The sequence below is a fragment of the Astyanax mexicanus genome, chromosome 23 (genome assembly GCF_023375975.1).
Source record: "Astyanax mexicanus isolate ESR-SI-001 chromosome 23, AstMex3_surface, whole genome shotgun sequence".
NCBI lineage: Eukaryota > Metazoa > Chordata > Actinopteri > Characiformes > Acestrorhamphidae > Astyanax > Astyanax mexicanus.
The window spans coordinates 21,080,455-21,101,173 of record NC_064430.1 but is presented as its reverse complement, the minus strand read 5'-3'; the positions used below and the strand labels follow the sequence as shown (position 1 = coordinate 21,101,173).

At 37.0% G+C, this 20,719-nt stretch overlaps 2 protein-coding genes across 3 annotated transcripts in view; one reads left to right on the top strand and one right to left on the bottom strand.

Moving 5' to 3' along the window:
- Window positions 1-17,703, top strand: part of stat1a (signal transducer and activator of transcription 1a) — a 26,368-nt gene extending 8,665 nt beyond the window's left edge. Inside the window, exons 9-25 of the mRNA XM_022665419.2 lie at window positions 303-461; window positions 1,140-1,232; window positions 1,998-2,057; window positions 2,517-2,540; window positions 3,827-3,914; window positions 4,023-4,064; window positions 4,659-4,742; window positions 5,770-5,868; window positions 7,077-7,212; window positions 7,703-7,758; window positions 7,882-7,973; window positions 8,338-8,474; window positions 10,293-10,481; window positions 11,152-11,227; window positions 12,102-12,171; window positions 14,459-14,488; window positions 15,039-17,703. Coding sequence (XP_022521140.1) covers window positions 303-461; window positions 1,140-1,232; window positions 1,998-2,057; window positions 2,517-2,540; window positions 3,827-3,914; window positions 4,023-4,064; window positions 4,659-4,742; window positions 5,770-5,868; window positions 7,077-7,212; window positions 7,703-7,758; window positions 7,882-7,973; window positions 8,338-8,474; window positions 10,293-10,481; window positions 11,152-11,227; window positions 12,102-12,171; window positions 14,459-14,488; window positions 15,039-15,068 — 1,465 coding nt within the window. The 3' untranslated portion in view covers window positions 15,069-17,703. The remainder of the gene's footprint in view (window positions 1-302; window positions 462-1,139; window positions 1,233-1,997; window positions 2,058-2,516; window positions 2,541-3,826; window positions 3,915-4,022; window positions 4,065-4,658; window positions 4,743-5,769; window positions 5,869-7,076; window positions 7,213-7,702; window positions 7,759-7,881; window positions 7,974-8,337; window positions 8,475-10,292; window positions 10,482-11,151; window positions 11,228-12,101; window positions 12,172-14,458; window positions 14,489-15,038) is intronic.
- glsa (glutaminase a) overlaps window positions 16,744-20,719 on the bottom strand; it is a 54,221-nt gene continuing 50,245 nt past the window's right edge. For both annotated transcript variants that reach the window (XM_049471074.1, XM_049471075.1), the window contains exon 19: window positions 16,744-20,719. In XM_049471074.1, the coding sequence (XP_049327031.1) occupies window positions 20,566-20,719 (154 nt within the window). In that variant the 3' untranslated portion in view covers window positions 16,744-20,565.

The window sequence follows — 20,719 nt, the reverse complement described above, 5'->3', positions numbered from 1 at the left end:
GGGTAAAACTGGATCACTCTGCAGTTATTACTGTTATACTCTAAAGACTACTACACACTGCAGATTCATACTGGATTAAATAGAATCACTCATTTAATACTAATATACTGTAAAGACTATACACACTACAGATTCATATTGGATCAGAAGCACAGTTTGTACACAGGTGTGTTAAATGATGTTACCCCCGTATTACTGTAGGACTGTAGAGACTTACTCACTGCAAATTCATACTGGAATACTCAGACACAGGCAGTACACAGGTGTGTTAACAGATGTCCCTCTCTCTCTATGTTGTGCAGGTTCACAGCAGTAGGTGAGTGTTTGCTGCAGGTGCGTCAGCAGCTGAAGAAGCTTCTGGAGCTGGAGCAGAAATTCACATACACACAAGATCCAATCGCCCTCAGCAGGGGCACGCTGGAGGAGAGGGCCCTAACCCTCCTTAAGACCCTCATCACCAAGTAAGTCACACCATGGTTAGGGCTGGGTATTGAAATTCGATACCAAAAAGGTAACAACCGAAATGTCTCAATACTACAGAGTACGAAAAGGTCTAAAAGAATTTTGTGCCTATGCAAGACTTTGCATGAAACATGCATCAACACAGAGAGTGTGCGCAGTGCGGTAAAAACAATGGCGACAGCACCCTGGCGCACAAAAACGGAGAGCGCACACAGAAACGCAGTCAACACACCGCTGCTGTGCTAAAATCTCTCTGGCTTGTTCTTTCTCTCTTTTGCATGCTCACGCTGTGTATCTCTCGCTCGCTGTTATTTTTGTTCTTAATAAATCGCAACAAATAAACATGCTTATTGTTTTTGTTCCAAAAAGAACATGAGAATGAGATTATTCATGTTGACTGTTAAATAACTGTTTTGTGGAATAATTATTGCTATTTGTATTTTTGGTTAGAATTTAGAAAAAGGTACCGAAAAAAAGTATTGTTTGGGTAACGGTATCGAACCATGATACAGTAGTAACGATTTAGTTTAGTACTTGTAATTCCACCAATTTACTCTATTATTATTTACAACTACACCCACTTTACTATGTGCATTATTTGCAACTACAACTGAGTAACAACTGTGTGCACAGTGTTTGCTCAGTAATGGTGAGGGTGGTGTGTGTGTGTTTTGCAGCTCCATCGTGGTTGAGAGACAGCCCTGCATGCCCACGCAGCTTCAGAGGCCTCTAGTTCTGAAGACTGGAGTTCTGTTCACTCTCAAAGTCAGGTACACACCACACCTACATAGCCCACTTACACACATTCTGCCCTTATACACACAGTCTGCCTGTTTATACACACTCTGATAATTCCATATTTTTGTGTTTGAACAGCACTGTAAAACATCCCTTACCAATAAACAATCAATAATTCTGTTTATTTGGGTTTATTCTTGTTATATAGGTTTTAACAGGTAGACACTCTTACTGACTGCTGACTTTATGTTTATTTTAAATTAATTTAATGATATATATATATATAGTTAATTACGGTTAACATTCTCACTGACCACTGGTTTTATGTTTATTTTGCTTTATTCTAATGATATATAGAGTTGTTTACAGGTAAACAGTCTCACTGATCACTGACTTATGTTTATTGTGGCGTCGGGACTGGAGGGGGGGGGGGCGGAAGGGATTATGGGAGCCCCACCCTGTTGGGAGAAAAAAAAATTTGGGTGTGTTTATGTTACTGTTTATCCCAGAGTTTCATGTCATGTTCACCCCCCACTGTTCTAGTATTGTTCATGAAGTTATCAGTAATGTGGTTGTTTTGTATAATGCCTCACCCTTTGTGTGTTCTCTGTTTGTGGGGGTGGGGTTAGCTGCGTTGTGGCTGTAGTTAATTCTACTTCTGGTGGAATTCTGTGTAAATCCAGCTCTTAGTGCCCTCCTCAGAGCAAAATAAAAAAGAGCAAGAGAGCACTGAAATGAGTCTCGCTGGTTTTCCTTCCTCCTTCACGCCACATTATGTTTATGTTTTGATTCTCCAGGTTGTTGGTGAAACTGCAGGAGTTTAACCACATGGTCAGAGTAAAAGTGCACTTTGATAAGTAAGTGAAACATCAGTCCTACGACCGCCATTAAGCAGAAAGACCAGCTAATAATAGGGCAAATCATATTTCATAAATAATGTAAACAGCTTAATACAGAATACAGATTAAAGATCACAAACTCTTTACATTTGTGGAAAATGTTTTGTAGATGGTTCTGTAAAGAACCTTATAAGACAGGGTTCTGCAATCATTGCAAGTCATATTACTCCTTTGTATAGCCTGATTTGTTTAGTGTGTACAGTAAAAACAGCTCCAATATGTTTAATCAGGTTTGAGTTGCAGATTATAGCATACAGACCACTAGAGGGCGCTGCACTGCCCACCGTTAGTCCTCATCCAGTGCTTGAGAAGGCCTGACTATAAGATGCCTTGTGTTTGGTGCTTTCAGTCCTTTATTTTAATGCATTCAGTATGCAAAGAGCTGAGGTTGACACTGTGTCTGTTTTGTTTTTTCAGAGACGTGACAGAGAAGAGGAAAGGGTATGATCCAAACTGTATTTTTACGTACACACAACAATCCTATGTGTTGACAAAACTGCACATTAACCTGTAGTGTTCTTCAACTGTAGCATTTCCTATTGTATACTATATAATATACTGTATGTTATATGTGGTATACTGCACAGTCTCGTCAGCTCTAGTGAGCAGGTAGAAGCACTCTGTAGTTCTATAATTACAGACTGTACCATAGCGAAGATTTTTATACTGTATATCGCCGTAATAAATATTTAAAAGGTATTTCAAGAGAATGACGTGTCTGATGTGCCAAATTTCTGCTTTGTGGCATGTCTCTTAGCAGTTACTCTGCTATTGATTAACTTGTTATTGAAGTCCTGTTAGTGGTTAGCTTACTAGCCCGTTAGTCTGTTAGTGGTTAACCTGTTAGTAGTTATCTTTGTCAGTGGTTAACCTGTTAGAGGGTTAGAGGTTAGCTTGTTAGTGGTTAGCCTATTAGTGGTTGCCTTTGTTAACGGTTAGCCTGTTAGCAGTTACCTTTGTTAGGATTTAGCCTCTTAGCAGTTATCTTTTTTACTTGTTAGCGGTTAGCTTGTTAGCCTGTTAGCAGTTGGCTTGTTAGCCTGTTAGGGGTAAGCTTATTTAGCAGTTACCTTTCTTAGTGGTTAGCAAACAAAAGTAACTGCTAGTAGTCTAACCACTGACAAAGGTAACTGCTTTAGCTTAAGCCTATTAGCAGTTACCTTTGATAGTGGTTAGCCTGTTAGCAGTTACCTTTGTCAGTGGTTAGCCTGTTAGCGGTTACCTTTGTCAGTGGTTAGACTGTTAGCAGTTACCTTTGATAGTGGTTAGCCTGTTAGCGGTTACCTTTGTCAGTGGTTAGCCTGTTAGCGCATACCTTTGTCAGTGGTTAGACTGTTAGCAGTTACCTTTGATGGTGGTTAGCCTGTTAGTGGTTACCTTTGTCAGTGGTTAGACTGTTAGCGGTTACCTTTGTCAGTGGTTAGCCTGTTAGCGGTTACCTTTGTCAGTGGTTAGCCTGTTAGTGGTTACCTTTGTCAGTGGTTAGCCTGTTAGTGGTTAACCTGTTAGCGGTTAGCCTGTTAGCAGTTAGTTAGTGGTTAGCGATTAGTCTGCACGCTAAAAAGAAGTGAAACGGATTGTCTACAGCCTGTAATTACTACAAAACTACAAAGTGCCTCTATGTGGTCAGTTGAGCTAATAAGATGAACAGTGAGTATAGTTTGTAAATATCCTACTAAAACATTGTCAGAATTCTGGTTGACCTGTTATCACATTCATATCTTTAGTTTCCGGAAGTTCAATATTCTTGGAACCAACATGAAGGTGATGAACATGGAGGAGTCGATTGGGATGGCTGCAGAATTCCGACATCTGGTAAAACAGACTTAACATACAGTGTGCTTTTTTTTTTACACAATTTAATTTAAAGAAAGGAAAAGAGAGTTTTTGTTCTGAAACATCTTCCTTTTTCTCCTAAAACAGCAACTGAAAGAACAGAAAGTCGCTGGAAACCGGACAAATGAGGTAAGACAGTAAGACATCAGTGGTTCTTAGTGGTCCTGCCTATCCTGCACATATTTACATTGGAGATATTTGGACTGCATTATTAGTATCATGATATTCTGGATTATTGACTTCTGTTACAAGTCTGATAAAATTCTTGTATTTTTTAAAAACGCTATTAGGGATGTGCCATATCATATCATAATAAAAATAATAATTACATTAAATTTCATTTTTATTTTGTTGCAGTAGTGCATTCGTGTAATATTTTTTTAATTAATTGTTTTGTAATATCGCCATGAGTATCATTCTGATATTATTTTAGGGCCATATCACCCACCCCTATTAGGTTTAGTTGGCACATTGTAAAAGTGTGTTATTTTATTAATATTGTGTTACTATATTCAAAAATGCATTTATTTGTATCAAGTAAAATTCATACTTTTTGCTTAATTACACCAATATTTAGGTCACTGTGGTGACAGTGTTTGTAATCATAATAATAATGATAATAATAATAATAAATTATTACACCCTCACTTTTAAATATTACTATACATGTTGGCTTCTGGCTTGGTAATGGTATAAATGGCTGTGTGTATTTTTATGGGACAGGGTCCACTGATCGTAACTGAGGAGCTCCACTCTTTCACCTTTGAGGCAGAGCTTTGCTGGTCTGGACTCGTCATTAACTTTGATGTAAGTAAAATGCATAGCATTGGGCTCTGTTTTGACAACATGGTGAACAATTTTGGTTTAGTTTCTGTAAAACAGAAGGATTCATGTTTTCTCCAGTCATTGGACGAGACACTAACTTTTCGAAAGCTTTTGGAATGACCCTCACAGTCAGTCCCCTGACCTACAGAATGTCTGCAGTTGATCTTACAGTTGGGAAAAATCAATGTGGTTACGCTCAGTGAGTGGCAAACTACAGAATGAGTGGCAGAATTAGCGTTTAATGTAATCACAGTGAAAACACAAAAGAAAAGATCTGATCTGACAAACAGGTTCCTGAAAAAATCTAAATCAAAGCTTCCATTTTACAGACTGCAGAAAGCTGAAGATGTGAGAAGCATCTGGATATTGCTTCAGTTTACAGAATGAACTGAAATCTAACAACTGAAAGTGCATGCTTTCAGGCTTTGCAGTAGGACCGTGGTATTCCAGGACCAAGACTGTGAAACATTGGCTCAATATATCACTAGTGATACCCCAACACTTGGTTCCGATACATCAGCTCACAGACGCCTTGTGCTGCGGACATCATCCTTTGGAGTGATGAGGGAAGAGAGCTCCATTTACCCACCAAGAGAGAGCAAGGCCAATTGTCCTCTCTTGGGGCTCTGGTAGCCGAATGGCAAGCTACTTGAACCGGCAATCTCCTGATCACTTAGCCCACTGGACCACTCAGAGTTGCCGACCATTGGCTCTTCTAATGGATTTCAGTGCATACCCTCTATATGCTTTGTGGATGTATATTAAATCCAGGAATATGCCAGAACTAAGAACTAGAGGTCTTTTGCAAAGAAGAAAAACATTTAGCCACAATTAGCTTTTACAAGCACATTTATGATGCGATTTGGGCAGATCTGCCAAATCACAAACCTTCATAAAAGACTGAAGCTAACAGTATTTCAGCTGATCAGAAACCACAGCAAGTTTCCTTTCCTCTTGCAAACATTTTTCACTCAGTGCTGTTCTCTCTGTCTCTTTTTTTTCTCTCCAGACAACCTCCCTCCCCATTGTGGTAATCTCGAATGTCAGTCAGCTGCCATGTGGCTGGGCATCCATCTTGTGGTACAACATGCTGACATCCGACCCCAAGGTAAGCTGCACTATCAAAACAACAGAACCTCAAACCAGTCGAGTGCTGGAAGTTGGTCCTCTTTCAGTTCTGCTCTAAGAAGAGAAATGACGGACTAACAGCAGATACTGCAGTGTTTACATGTATAATTACATGTAGTGGATAAAATTGCAGCTCAGCTGAAAGTGCAACGTATTTGATTTGATTGATGGATAAAATTGTGACTTACCAAGTGTAATAACACCATAAAGGAAGTCGCCAGCTCAATTAAAACCTCAAGATTGAAGCTCAAAGATTTATTAAACCCAAGTATTGGACTAAATAGCAGTGTTGGGAAGGGAATCATAATTAAATATGGTATAACATTGGTCTGAGAAACTGAATCTATTCATACTACTAAGATTCTATTTAGCTAACTAAGTTAAGTAAAGCCAAGCTAAGTAAACAAAACCATACTAAAAAGACTTTGTGCTGGTTGTTAATCTACACAGATTTATCTCCTAAAACTGTTTATTTAGGTGAGTAAAGTGCTTCCGTTTATTTACAGTAAGCTTAGATTACTGAATTTCTCCAGCACTAAGGCTGGAGCATTAGCATTAGCGGCTACCAGCTCCAGCAGTGCTAGCCGGGGTTAAGAGCAGGCAACAGGCTGATAATACTCACCTCTGAACAGGGAAAAGGCAAGTGCGGTTAGCGGGTGATGCTAATGCTGCTCTAGCAGTGCTGGAGAAACTTCATTGAAACTCCTGTATAACTCTGTACTTCAGCAGAGTGGCTTAACTGCTCCTTAAAACCTGACTGATAAAAATCATACATAAGGCGCACCAGAAAATTAATTTTTTTTAAGTACGCCTTATAGTGTGAAAAATATGGTGCGAATTGTGCTTAACAGGTACGCATTTTGACCTCCTAGTCAGCTTGTACAGTTCCATGTTTTAAAGTACGAAAAAGTATTGATTTATATTGTTTGATTTTGCATTTTGTCTTTGTAATTTTTTCAAGATTTGCAGGTCTGTAAACTCTTATAAATCAATGATGATTAATCCAATTACAACAACTGCACAGTAAATAAAAACACCACTATTTTATACATAACAACTAACCTGATGATTGATACACCTAAATGGATAATCAGTATTGGCTCCACAGAATATAAAATATGACACTTTTCCACTATATTGTGTGCTTTAATCCTTTTCCACTTCTTCCTTTTAATTCTCTCTTTCCAGAATCTCGCATTCTTCGTGAACCCTCCTTCAGTCAGTTGGGGTCAGCTGTCTGAGGTGCTGAGTTGGCAGTTCTCCTCCATTACTAAGAGAGGCCTGAATGCGGAGCAGCTAAGCATGCTGGGACATAAACTGCTGGGTGAGTGTGGATACTGTAGATGTTAATTATGGCCAAGTAAGTGTAACATCCCAGACTGAGGTTTTGCCAGGTCAGTCCCAGGCTTTTTGAATAGAACACGTAAAAGTAGGTATGCAAATGAGTTGATATTTGCAATTTAAAACAGGCTGTTTTTACAGTGATTTTTTTGTTTTATGGATAAGTGGAATGAAAGGTTTAAGAATGTAATATTTACTTGTTACATCAAAATGTTATAGGGGTTCTTTTATAAACAAATATTAATCTAAAAGCACATTACGCATGACACCAATGTTGTCTGTAGTTTATAGAATAAAACCACAATGTTTATTTTACTCAAACATAAACTTATTAATAACAAAATCAGAGAAACTGATTCAGTAACTGAAGTGGTCTCTTAATATTTTTTAAAAGGTGAATATACTTGCATTTGCGTCCACCTCTGCAACAGTTTGGTTGATTTAGTTAATGTTTGTGTGTGATTGTCACACAGGTCCGAAAGCAATGAAAGATCCAGAGGCTCAGGTTCCTTGGAATAAATTCTGCAAGGTGTGTACCACCAACAAACAACAACACAAACGCAAACACACACAATATAATTACTTTTTTGGAAGCTCCATGACTGCTCCACTAATATGACTGATGTTTGTGGGGGTGTGTGCACTGGTTCAGGGTGGCAGTGAAAAGAACTTCACCTTCTGGCTGTGGATTGAGGGAATCCTTGACCTGATTAAACGACACCTGCAGTGCCTGTGGGATGAAGGGTAATACTTTTCTCAAACTAAAACTCTGTGTAGTTGGTTGTCATATATTACCTGTGGATTATAAACTCTCCATAATTATTACTGTTAGCCTGTAAAAAATACACACACTGCAGATTCATACTGGATTAAAAACTCTCCACATTTAGTATTGTAAGTCTGTGAAAACTAAACACACTGCAGATTCATACTGGATTAAAAGCTCTCCACAATTATAATTGTAAGACGGTAAAAAACTACACACACTGCAGATTTATTTATATTGGGATTCTCCCACCACTAGTTATCCCCACTCTCTCAATGTTCCTCTCTATCTGTCTCTCTCTTGCTGTATTCTGTATAATGTGTTTTTGATCTGTTTTATCAGGTATATAATGGGCTTCGTGACAAAGGACCGAACTAAAGCTCTACTCAATGATAAAGCTCAGGGAACGTTTCTTCTGCGCTTCAGCGAGAGCAACCGAGACGGAGCCATCACCTTCAGCTGGGTGGAACACTCAAATGGTAAGACGCACCAGTGTCCTGCCCACAGTACAGCTCTGTGTGTTAACACTGACATGCCAAAAGTCATGAGATAGCAGTATGAAAAGAATTATTTTAAAGGGCCCTATCTTACACCCTGCACAAACTACGTTGTGGTGCTCATTGCTATCTTACACTCCATCTCTCACCTCCCGCCTATGCTGTTAAAATATCAAAGACACTTGTGAATATACAGCATATACAAAAAAGCACCACATATGATTTAAACAGATGAAAAAGTGTAGTTCCAGATTTCTCCTGGATGCTCCTCAGCCAGCATGTGTATATTATGTTCAGTTCCATCAGCAGCTCACCTGATTTACCAAATTTACCAATTTACCAAACCAGGTGCTGATTAATATGATGAGAACTAGAAATAACTCTATTAAACTCAGATGAGGAGGAGAGATTAGAAGATGCTTTAATAAAAACAGGGCTGTAAAAGCTCTGCTTTTTGTAAATTTGCTGTTTGTATTTATTGTAATACTAATTTAGTGTTTTACTGAGCTAATAAACACTTACTTCACAGATAAGAAGCTTTACTTTACTGAAATTCCCACAGGTGCCTAAAACATTTGCACAATACTGTATGTACAATGATGTGTGTGGTGTTTTTAAAATGAGATTTGTTCATGTACATTTCTGGCATATTGGTATCTTGGCAACGGAAAACACTGGTGCACCACTGACTTAATACAATGCATACAACAGTCAAACCATCAGACGCATATAGATCTCTAAAATACGGTTCGAAATGGACGTTCCATTTTGTTTCAGCATTTAATATCAGTTCATTGATCCACATTGTCAGATATGAACCTGTGACTTGTAATAAAAGGCTTTTCCACTCACAGTGGACTGTGTAGTAGGAGGTGATGATTGTGACAGGCAGCATCTGGCTCAATATTTGAGATGTACAAACTAATGTTGAAGCAGTGAGCTTTTATGACAGTTATTTGGACCTCAGATGTGAGTCCAGTATCTCTCACAAGTCTGTACACTGGTACCTCTTGTCCACCAACAAAGTGCTGGTGCTGGCGCCAGAGCCGGTTCCTTTGAACCTTTTAAAAACTGGCCTGTGTTTCCACTGCTTTAAGGAGTCACTCACTATGTATGTGAATGTGGGCGTCAACAGAAGTCGGGGGAGGAGGGGGGGGCGATTTGAAAACAACATGGCAGAACCCGAGCTCCTCTTGAAACTTGTTCTGCTATCCTCAGTGGACCACTGTTGATTCATTTTTATTAATTTAAACTGCTTCTGCTGCTCTGAGCTGTGAACGGAGGTGAGGTTTTTAGACAACTTTGCCCCGGAGACGCTTCAACACCCTGTCTTTTGGCTGCTCGCGTCACAGGTTCGCTGGTTCCAGACCAGCAAGATTGTGGGCCCAGAACAGAACCGGCTTTTCTGGGCGAGAACCTGTGATTTTGCAGTGGAAACGCAAAGAACCGCTCGGGAACCTGTCACCAGCACCGGCACCATGCTGGTGGAAAAGCACCTTGGGTGAACTCAGAAACATATGCAGTGCAGCGTGCAATGTTTCAGGTGAAAAGGGGTAGGAAGAAACACACAATCTGTTCATTTGCAACCTCCATTATAAATGCTTAGTGACTGGAAGATTACGCTGGCTAAAGTGTATGTAATTCTGTGAATATGGAGAAGGCTATGGGAGAGATGGCAGTCTCTAGCTTGTGTCGTAAGAATAGAATACCTTGTTATACTTGAATGCAAGAAAGGTTTATCTTTTACTGCAATTTTAAACTGACTTTTTAAAACTGTTTTGTGTTTCTGTGTGTGTACAGACGAGCCCCAGATCCGGTCAGTAGAACCGTACACTAAAAAAGAGCTGTCTGCAGTCTCGCTCCCCGACATCCTCAGGAACTACCGAGTGATGGCAGCTGATAATGTTCCCGAAGACCCACTGCGGTTCCTGTATCCTGCCATCCATAAAGACGAGGCCTTCCGCAAGTACTACTCCAAACCCACTGACAGTAAGTGCTCCTCTCACACTGACATTTTTTTCTGCACTTTAAAAAACAGATGACCTTCTAACCCTCATTATTGTGTAACAGAAAATACCCCAGTGCTATCAATGAACCTGTTTTGTCATAGGAACTCTTTGAAATGGGCTATTAATATTTTAATCTAAATACTAAAATGAAAACTTAAAATAAGTTGGAATTATTTAATCAATGGGATTATATATACAGCTCTGGAAAACAAATAAGAGACCACTTAAAAATTAGGAGTTTCTTTGATTTTAACCAAATTTAAAATCTCTGGAATATAATCAAGAGGAAGATGGATGATCACAAGCCATCAAACCAAACTGAACTGCTTGAATTTTTGCACCAGGAGTAAAGGCATAAAATTATCCAAAAGCAGTGTGTAAGACTGGTGGTTTTCATGCCAAGATGCATGAAAACTGAGATTAAATACCAGGGTTATTCCACCAAATATTGATTTCTTTATTGAACTCTTAAAACTTTATGAATATGAACTTTTTTTTCTTTGCATTATTTATTAAACAATAATTTACAGGCTTTAGGGGCAGACTTTAATTAATATAATTAAAATAATGTAATAAAAAAAGTAATAAACCACTGTGCCCTTTATTTGAAAATTCCATAAAGCCTCAGTTACTGTAATCTCTCTTTTTAGAACATGAGCCAATGGACGTGGATAAGAAGCAAGATGAAGGATACATCAGCACGACCCTCATCTCCGTCTCTGAAATGTGAGTCACATCTGCATTCTAACTTACAGTTTTCCAGGCAGCAATGTCCTGCTAAAGCAGTTTTTTTACCCCATTTTGTGTGGAATCTGTTTGTGTAAACTCTTCACTAAAACTTGAGTCTGAACCGACTCCACCAGCAGCCAATAAAAGATATTACTGAAGTAACAGCTTATCTTTAATAAAAACACAGTAGGTTACATAAGAAGTTTTTTTTCTTTCTCTACTGCTGCACAATTTGTAGATGCCAAGTGTTTTGCTGACCTCAGGCTCCTAATTAAATGTGTAGAGACCATGCTGACCATGTTTCCCAACCCACTACCATATATTACAATATTTCAGGGGTTTTTGATAACGATATTCTTGGCAATATATCAAACATTGAACTTATATAGTATACTATTTGAAACAAAATAAATGTAAATTATAACACAGTTCCTGCAGTGTGATTGGCTGAGAGGCATTCTATTAGTGGCATTATCAACCAGTAATGCACTGTAACTGAAGCTCTCCATATATTACTCCACCACATACAGGTAACCTAGCAATGATGCAGCGCTTACAAACCAAACAGCACAACTACAAACAGAGCAGCAATGGAACAATTTTAACTGATAATGGAGCCTATTTTATTATTTTATTATTATTATTATTATTATTATTATTATTATTATTATTATTATTATAAATATACATATGTACTTGAATTCTAGGACCCTATATTCTGACACTTATAGTTAAGCTATTCAAATTAAATGACCCTTTAAAACAAGACCTTTAACATCCTGGAAAATGCATGTGGAAAACTGTGAAAAAGTTCACAATCACAATAAAGAAATTCAGAACGTTTTTTAACGTAAGTTTGTTGTTATTGCAGGAAACCGCAGGAGTACAACGACACCATGATGCCCCTGTCTCCAGAGGAATACGGGGAGCTGGAACGAATGGTCAGTATGAAGGTCAAAATGAAATCTCAGAAACCACTACCCTCCTCCTACAGTTTGCTAATATATATCCATTTACTTCAAAGCAATAAATACGAACAAGATGAAATGTACTTTACACTGTACATTACTACAGTAATCTTTCCAGTATATTTCACCACAGTGAACACGACTAATCACTTAACATTACAGGGAATAATTGTTTTTAAAGTGATCTTTAACACATTACCACCACAGATTTAATTTATTTTATTGAGATTTTAAGTAATAGATCCACACAGAGTATCACAGTTGTGAAGTGGAATGAAAATGAACATTTTTAATCAAATAATTAATCAGCCCCCCATTATCATTACTTAGTGGAGCCATCTTTCACAGCAATTACAGCGACAAGACTTTTAGGTATATCTCTACCAGCTTTGTGCATATACAGACTGAGATAATAAAGCAGTTTTCATGTCTTGCCACAGATTCTCAAAGGGATTTAGGTCAGAACTGACACATGAATATTCTTTGATCTAAACCTGTATGTATGTTTAGGGTCATTGGGTCGGGAGTAAACACGGATAACTGCATGGTGTCCACATGGCTGAATACATGCTTGTAAATGCACTGGTAGACGCACCTCAGTCCGGCTCAGTCTTGCGCAGATATTTCCAGTTAAATTCGAAATCATGGTTTTAATTTAAGACAAATGCTTATATTTAGCTTTTAAAAGCCCATTTAAAGGCCCGATTATTGTTGTTTTGCTGTTTTCCTCGGGTTTTGCGTGATCGGCTGACTCTAAAGCGCGGACTCATGGTACTTGTCCACTGGCACTTTTATTAAACGCATGTCGCCGTGCAGGATCTCTCGGCTCGCCATGTGTGGGCTTGTCCATGATGTTTTTGAATTCAAAAAAAGCAACAATACGTTACATTTAAATTTTTTAATCAACAGCATCACAGCAGTGCCAATATTACACATTATAGCACGAACCTCGAGAGTATTATTGCGATTATACCACAGTTCCATTATAACTGTTTATTGAAAGATTTTAAGTTAAACAGGACAAGAAAATGTGATGTGTTTGGTTATAAACACTACGTGAGTTAAAATAGTTCCGTTGCTGCTCTGCTTGTAGCTGCGCTGTAAGCTCTGCATTATCGGCCTTTTCAGTCAAAGTTGTGGAAATCTAAGCGTACTGTCAATGTTTTTCAGGAGAGAAATCTGTGTTGATTAAAAGATTTACATTCAGTTTAAAATACCCTATATTAACTGGAAATGTCATAACAACTCTTAACCTGATATCTGTGGCTGATAATGTGTGTAAAAATGCGTATTTTTGAATCACTGGGCTTTTTCGCCATGTCCGTTTATTGGATATGTGGCGTTTCTGCACTGTGCCTGTGGGATCCAGCACCCCCCAGTGGTGTATATAGTGAAATTGTATTTGTTGGAAAGTGCTGCATCGTTGCTAGGCGGTAATATATGGAGAGCTTCGCTTACAGTGCATTACCGGCTAATAATGTCACTAACTGTGTTAAAATCGAGATATATATCTAGATATATATCTATATATATATTTATAGTACCTCAACTAAGGCTGCACAATATTGGATTTTTTTTTTCTGGCAATATATATCGGCGAGATTATATATATATATATATATATATATATATATATCGTGCAGCCCTAATTCCTTGGTAGGTTTCCCATTGTAGAATACTTTTTCTATTTTAGGATGATGGATTAAACAGTGCTCCTTGGAATGTTTAAAGTTTGGGATATGTTTTTATAACCTAACCCTGCTTTAAAATTCTCCACAACTTTATCTCTGATCTGTCTGGTGAGTTCTTTGGTCTTCACAATGCTGTTTGTTCACTAGTGTTCTCTAAAATATCACTGAGACCTTCACAGAACAGCTGTATTTATACTGATACTAAATTACACACAGCTAGAATCTATTAACTAATTCTGTGACTTCTGAAGGCAATTGACTGCACTGGATTTTATTTGGGGGCTGAGTACTTTTGCATGTCACATTTTAAAGATTTTTATTTGATTAAAATGTTGAAAACCATGCATCATTTTCGCTCCACTTCACCATTGTGTGTTTACATCTACTTTGTGTTTGTCTATCAGTTAAAATCTCAATAAAATACATTTAAGTCTGTGGTTTTTAGGTGTTTTTTACAGTACTGTACAGTACACTGATACTTCATACTAAGCACTTTACATTTACTTATGAGAATGGATTTTAATTTTTATCCTAAACCTTTATTTGCTGTATTTATTCTCTTTTCCCAGAATGGAGATCTGAACAAAGCCCTTGGAGAGGTATTGTAATGAATATATTAATGTTAAACCTGTCATATTAAGAGTCTGTTTGGTCTAAAGCGCTGCCACTGTGAGCGGGAGGTCGCAGGTTCGAACTCCCACTCATGCAGCTTTGCCATTAAGCTGCTGGAGCTCAGAGGGAGCAAAATCGGACCTGCTCGCTCTGGGTGGGTAGATGGCGCTCTCTCCCCACATCACTCCTAGGGTGATGTCCACAGCACAGGGCATCTGTGAGCTGATGTATCAGAACAGAGTCGCTGTGCTTTCCTCCGATTGCACTGTGATGCTGCTCGGCAATGCTGCATCAGCAGCAACTTGAAAAGAAGCGGTGGCTAACTTCACATGTATCTGAGGAAGCATGTGTTAGTCTTCACTAACACATGCTGTGTTGGGTGTGTTGGGGCATTACTAGTGATATTGGGAGTCCTAATGAGTGGGTTGGGTAATTGGCCATGTAAATTGGAGAGAAAATATAAAATTCTTTATAAAAGTCTGTTAAATCTTTGCTTTCCATGTCTAACTGTAACACTTTTCCCTCTTTATTGTACAGCTTTGCCGTGGTCTTTCAGAAGCCTGCTGAGTGGACAGAGCGAACCTCCCTCCATACTTACTGATGAAATAGTCACCTTGAGGTCCAGTTTTTCTTTGTATCCCCACAATAAAATCTAAATAAATAAGTTATAACCTGCTATAAAAAGCAGACCTACAGGAAACACTGTAACAGTTTCACAAGTTCACAGCTGAGGGAATCAGATGGACTTCACTTATTTTAGCACTTACCTGATGCTGAAACATATTAGCACTTTTAACCCCAGCTATTCAGTCTACTGTTGAGCAGACACCTTGGGTGTTTTGTTTCTTTTCTTTTTTTTTTTGGGGGGGGGGGGGGGGGGGGGGGGGGGGGGTTATAGAAATAGTATCTTTTTAACCATATATGGTGCTTGTGATTCTGTTCTGCTCAGATTTGCAGTGAAATGAATGCCAAAGTTGCCGTCACTGTGCACCAATACCAGTGGCTTGTTGAGGCTAACCGCTTAGCTGCTAAATCTAAATAGTGGTTAAAGTTACCAGAAAAGCTATGAATTTTATGCTAATATGATTAGCCACTGCTTTTAAACAAAATTCTCAAACCAAAAAAAAAAAAACTAATTCTCAAGGGCCAGATTCACAAAAAAAAAATCATAAGAAATAAATTATTATTTTTTCTGCACATCTGTCAGTGAGATAAATCCCAAAAGAATGTGGGTAATGCAGCAAGACAATGACCCTAAGCACACAAGTCTTCTACTGAGCATAAAGGTAGTGTTTTAAAATGTTTAAGGTGAACTCCTGACCTTAATCCATTAGAAATGTTGTGGAAAGACTTTAAGGGAGTAATTCACTTCTTAATTTAGCCTAATTTAAAGTATGCACTTATTATGTAAACATTTTAATAGTAGATTATATTTTATATGACCTGATTGTATCACCTCAGCCTCTAAAGTGATTAGCATAAATAGTTGTATTAGAGAATTTTTATATTTTTTAATGTTTAAAGCACTGTTTATCAATTAAGGAAATTAAGGAAAAGTATTTCCAATCTTACGAAACAATGACATACATGCGATTTAATAAGAATATAAAATGTCTATACATCATCAATTTATTATTATTTTTTTAACCATTTAGAATTGATTTAATTAAACAATAGATTTGCACTGAAATTAACATTGTGGCCAAAACTGAACAAAATGAAACATTTGGCTGAAGGCTAATCGAATATTGAACAACGTTGAATATTGTTTTTCTCAGGTTTTAAATTTATTTTGTTACTCTGTATTTCAGCAGTGCTGTTCTAGTCATAAATTTACATCAGTAGTGCTCCGCAATCACAAGAGTAAAATCTACAGAGAAATGGTAGGTATGGTAAAGAAACAGAAGCTAATGTGAATTTATCTCAGCCAACATTACTATACTTGTAACGTATTGTTTGGGAAGAAGTAGTAAACTGAGTAAACCAATACCAAGCATGATAAATAGTGCTGAACAGAACACTTTTTAATTTATTTAATTAATTTTTCTTATGTCCGTAGTGTGTAAAAATTAATTTAAACTCTTAATAATAAAAATCGTCACATATTATAAGCTCTAAAACCTTCTTCTAAAAAAAAATCTCTATTTTTTTTGGTAAAAAGTTTTCTCATAATTTTCTCAGCTCTTGTGAATCTGGCCCCTAATTTCCAGATCCCCAGACAAGCTACTCCAGATAAATCAGGTGTGTTGAAGCTTCACTTTATTAGTGATTTAATCAGTGAAATAAATATTTAGTGCAGTTTTTGTAACACAAGTTTACAAGCCTGGAACAGCAACACGGTAAAAACAAAGACAAGATATAATATAATACATTCATAATACACCGGTTCAAACAGATCTGAATTTTACCACCAGTTTAAACAGAGAAATCACTAAAACGGACCTACAGCTAAAGGGGGCGGAGTTTACAGTGGAAGTGGGTTTAGTTTAGTTTTCCGTTGTTTTTTTTTTTTTCTTGGGTCATTGTAATTTTCTATGAATAATTGTTGGCTTTCACAAGATTAACACAAATGCTTACACACCCATACATACACACTTTCATACACACGCACACGTGTATATATATATATACACACACACACACACACAGTACTCAAGTAGCAATTTCAGTGTTTTGTAATAGAAAATCACTTTGATACAGTTAAGCTTCTTGTGCTCGTCGTATTTCTGTGCTCCAGTCTACATAATGTTTTTGTTTTATGTATTTTTTTTAATAACATTTACAACAACCTGATTAATGTAATTCTTCTGGAGGGTTCTTGGGGACTTTCACAGACTGGTAGTGGGTTTTGATGGATGCCTGCGGTACTCTGAGGAGATTTTTCTGCTTACACAAAATCAATATTTCCAATATTTCAATATGCATCATAGTTACATATGAATACATATTTTCATTCAAGTTAAAATGTATATTTTCTGTTGAAAATTCAGTAAAACATTTTCAGCCTGGACTGAAAGGGGCACCTTTCTACCTGAACACGTCTCCTCAGTCTATCCAGGCATTTACAAGTTTATTATTAAAAGTTCATAAGGGAAAAACTACTCTGTGTTATCATGTTCGATATACATCCCTTACAAAAATAAATAAATAAATAAATGCATAAAAAATAATAAATAAATAAAATAACTGTTACCAAAAAAAACATTTTCTTGTCTCGTGTTTTTTCTTGCCTTCACACTCGACAAGTTCTGTATGAGCAGCTGCTGCAACAGAAAATAGCTGGTCCCTAAAAACATTCTGGCCACCACCACAAACACAAAAACTAGTGCAAATATTTCCATACAATCAAAATATTTCAACTTAAACCATTCAGAAGGCAAACAAAACACTGCAGTCGTCCTCACGTTCACTCCACTAGTCTAAACACTACTGTTCAAAAGTTTACAGCACAATAGTTTGGTTATTAGAATTTGTTTGGTATTTTAAAATGTTATATTCAGAACTTAAAGGTCTCATTTAATGTACAGCTCTGGAAAAATATAAGAGACTCAGGCTGATTCAGTTGGGTGGAGTAGTGAATTTCGGCTCTTACTCAGAAATATTCATGACATAACGTCTCGCTTCTGATTGGTTAACAGTAATGTAACACTTCCTCCACAGCACTGCAGTGGGCGGTCGCAGGCCAAGATGGACAAGGCCATAAATCCTAATTTACAGGTTGACATCAGTCTGGGGATTTTTCTACTTGTTTTTCTGTCTATTTTCTTTTTATTGGGTTGAAGAACAGTTTTATTGTGCAGCATGCACATAAAACACAGAGCGACATTTTTAACATTTTTGTCAGAATATAATTTTTCATATCCACTTTATTACAAAATAATTATTAACTAGAAAATATTAAAATGTTACTTTTAATAGAATGTTATTCTAGATGTTAATTTTATTACTGGATATAACTTCATACTGGATATTAATGCTGTTAGAACTTTACACTATGTATTAATGTTGTTAGAACTTCACACTGATATTAATTAGGTATGCACTGATGTGGGAATTTTGGGCTGATGCCGATTTCTAATATTAAACATGTATATATCTGATGATGCCAATAAATACATGTATATACTAAAGAGACTTCTCCTGAGAAATTAGTTTTTACATTTTTTGTTTTTCATATTTAGTTGGCTACCTGGTCCTTAGTAGACAGTTCACAGCTTTAAACCCTCTTTTACTAAATTAACAGGTTAAATAAAACAATAGATCTTTTAAGACTAAAGAAGAAAATTGGCTTAACCCTTGTGTGGTGTTCATATTTTTGTTACTCGTTTACTTTGTTACTTGTATTTAATTCAGCAAGATTAAGCAATTTTACATTAAAATGCTTTACACATGCTCGCTTCACCTAAATTGCAAGCAATATAAACAGCTTACATGGTTAAAATTTACCCTTTACCTTTCTTATGTTACATTTCTTTCAAAAAGTGCTACTCTTTTTTTATTAGTTTTTTAATAAAATGTAAAAGAAAATGAATTAAACTCAAGATATGAGTAGAAAATTTGTTTAGGTTCAAATTGACAAATGAAGCAGTGTTTATTAGCTCTTGGCCAAACATACTGTATGTAATATAAATGTGTGTGGCTCAAAAAATGAGCCAATGCCAATGAGTTTGAGTTAGAAAAAATATATTTTTAGTATCATTTGATGAAAAATGAAAACGGGTCCCACAGACACGAACACCACACAAGGGTTAAATAAGTGGATTTTAAAGTAGCCCTGTCTTTTTTAAATCAACAGGTTCAATAAAACAAAAGATCTATTGAAACTAATTAAAAATAAATAAAAAAAATAGTTTAAATCAGTGGATTTTAAAAGCCAGTGTTGGCCTATTGTAGCAGTGCAGCCAGCTTCGCTTGATCCTTTTCCGAGATGTAATAAATATCAAACAATGGTTTCAAACATCTAAACATCAGCCGATTATTCTTAAAAAAAAAATATTATCAACTGATACCCATATCATTCCATTGACATCGTGCATCCCTCATATCAATGTTGTTAGAACTTTAAACACTGGATATTAATGTTATTAGAACCTAATAAATAAATACATATTTCATTAGAACTTTAGTGTAGATGTTACATTTGATGATCCTGCATTCTAAGAGATTAATTTTATCAAAACTTTATTTTGGAGGTCACTGTTATTCTGGAAATTTGTTTAATTACAACTTAATACTACCTGATGATTTTATTCTACATATTTTATGGTGTTAGAGCTTTTTTTCTTAAATATCCTCTAGAACTCTTAACTACTGTGAATATAAATTTTATTGTAATGTCATTCTGGACGTTATCACAACTGTTTCTGTATACACTACAGTTTTCTACAGGATTTATTTACAGGTTTGCACTATTTTTGTTGGCATTGCAGTTGATGAGAATTCTGAAATGTTCTTAACATTCTTATGTCCAGCTAACCCAGTGTTATTTATTACTGATTAAAAACTTCTGAACAGTAATGTAACGTAGATTAAAGAAAAGGATCAGAGGCTCAATCCTACTCTACGGAGCACTCACTCCTGCGTTTCTATCTATCTAAACGACATCATTAAAGAGCTATATGTGAAAATATTGTACATTTTAACATCAATGTACACTGTATATTATACACTAAAAATACATGTATAGTGTGTGTCTGTGTGTGAAAAACACACATTAGATAAGGGGAGGGCTACATACCTATTGTTGAGGACTGAAGAAACCAGCACAATATGAGCCCACACACACAGCAACTGCGCCAGAGGTGTGTGTATCCAACACACACACACCCCCACCCCATCCATACTTACACACTTGTACATAAAACACAAACAGACCCTGGCAGCACGTCTGGAGTGAAATCCACAGCACTGCTGACTGAAACTATTTTTTACTATGAACACCCAGAGCTGCACTAACACATCACTTATCTACACTGGTTATACTGGTCTGATGATTTTCAGAATTAGACACACACACACACACACACACACACACAAACACATGTGATTTGGCCCTGTTGGTGGACTACAACATGCCGTCCAGGTTCTTCTCGGCGGTCTCCTTCTCCCCGGCGGCCGTGGTCTCCTGTGGGCTGTACTTGTTGTGGTAATCCTGCAGTATGGTCACTACATCATGATGTCCGAAGTGCACAGCCTCGTCCATCGGAGTGTTACCCCAC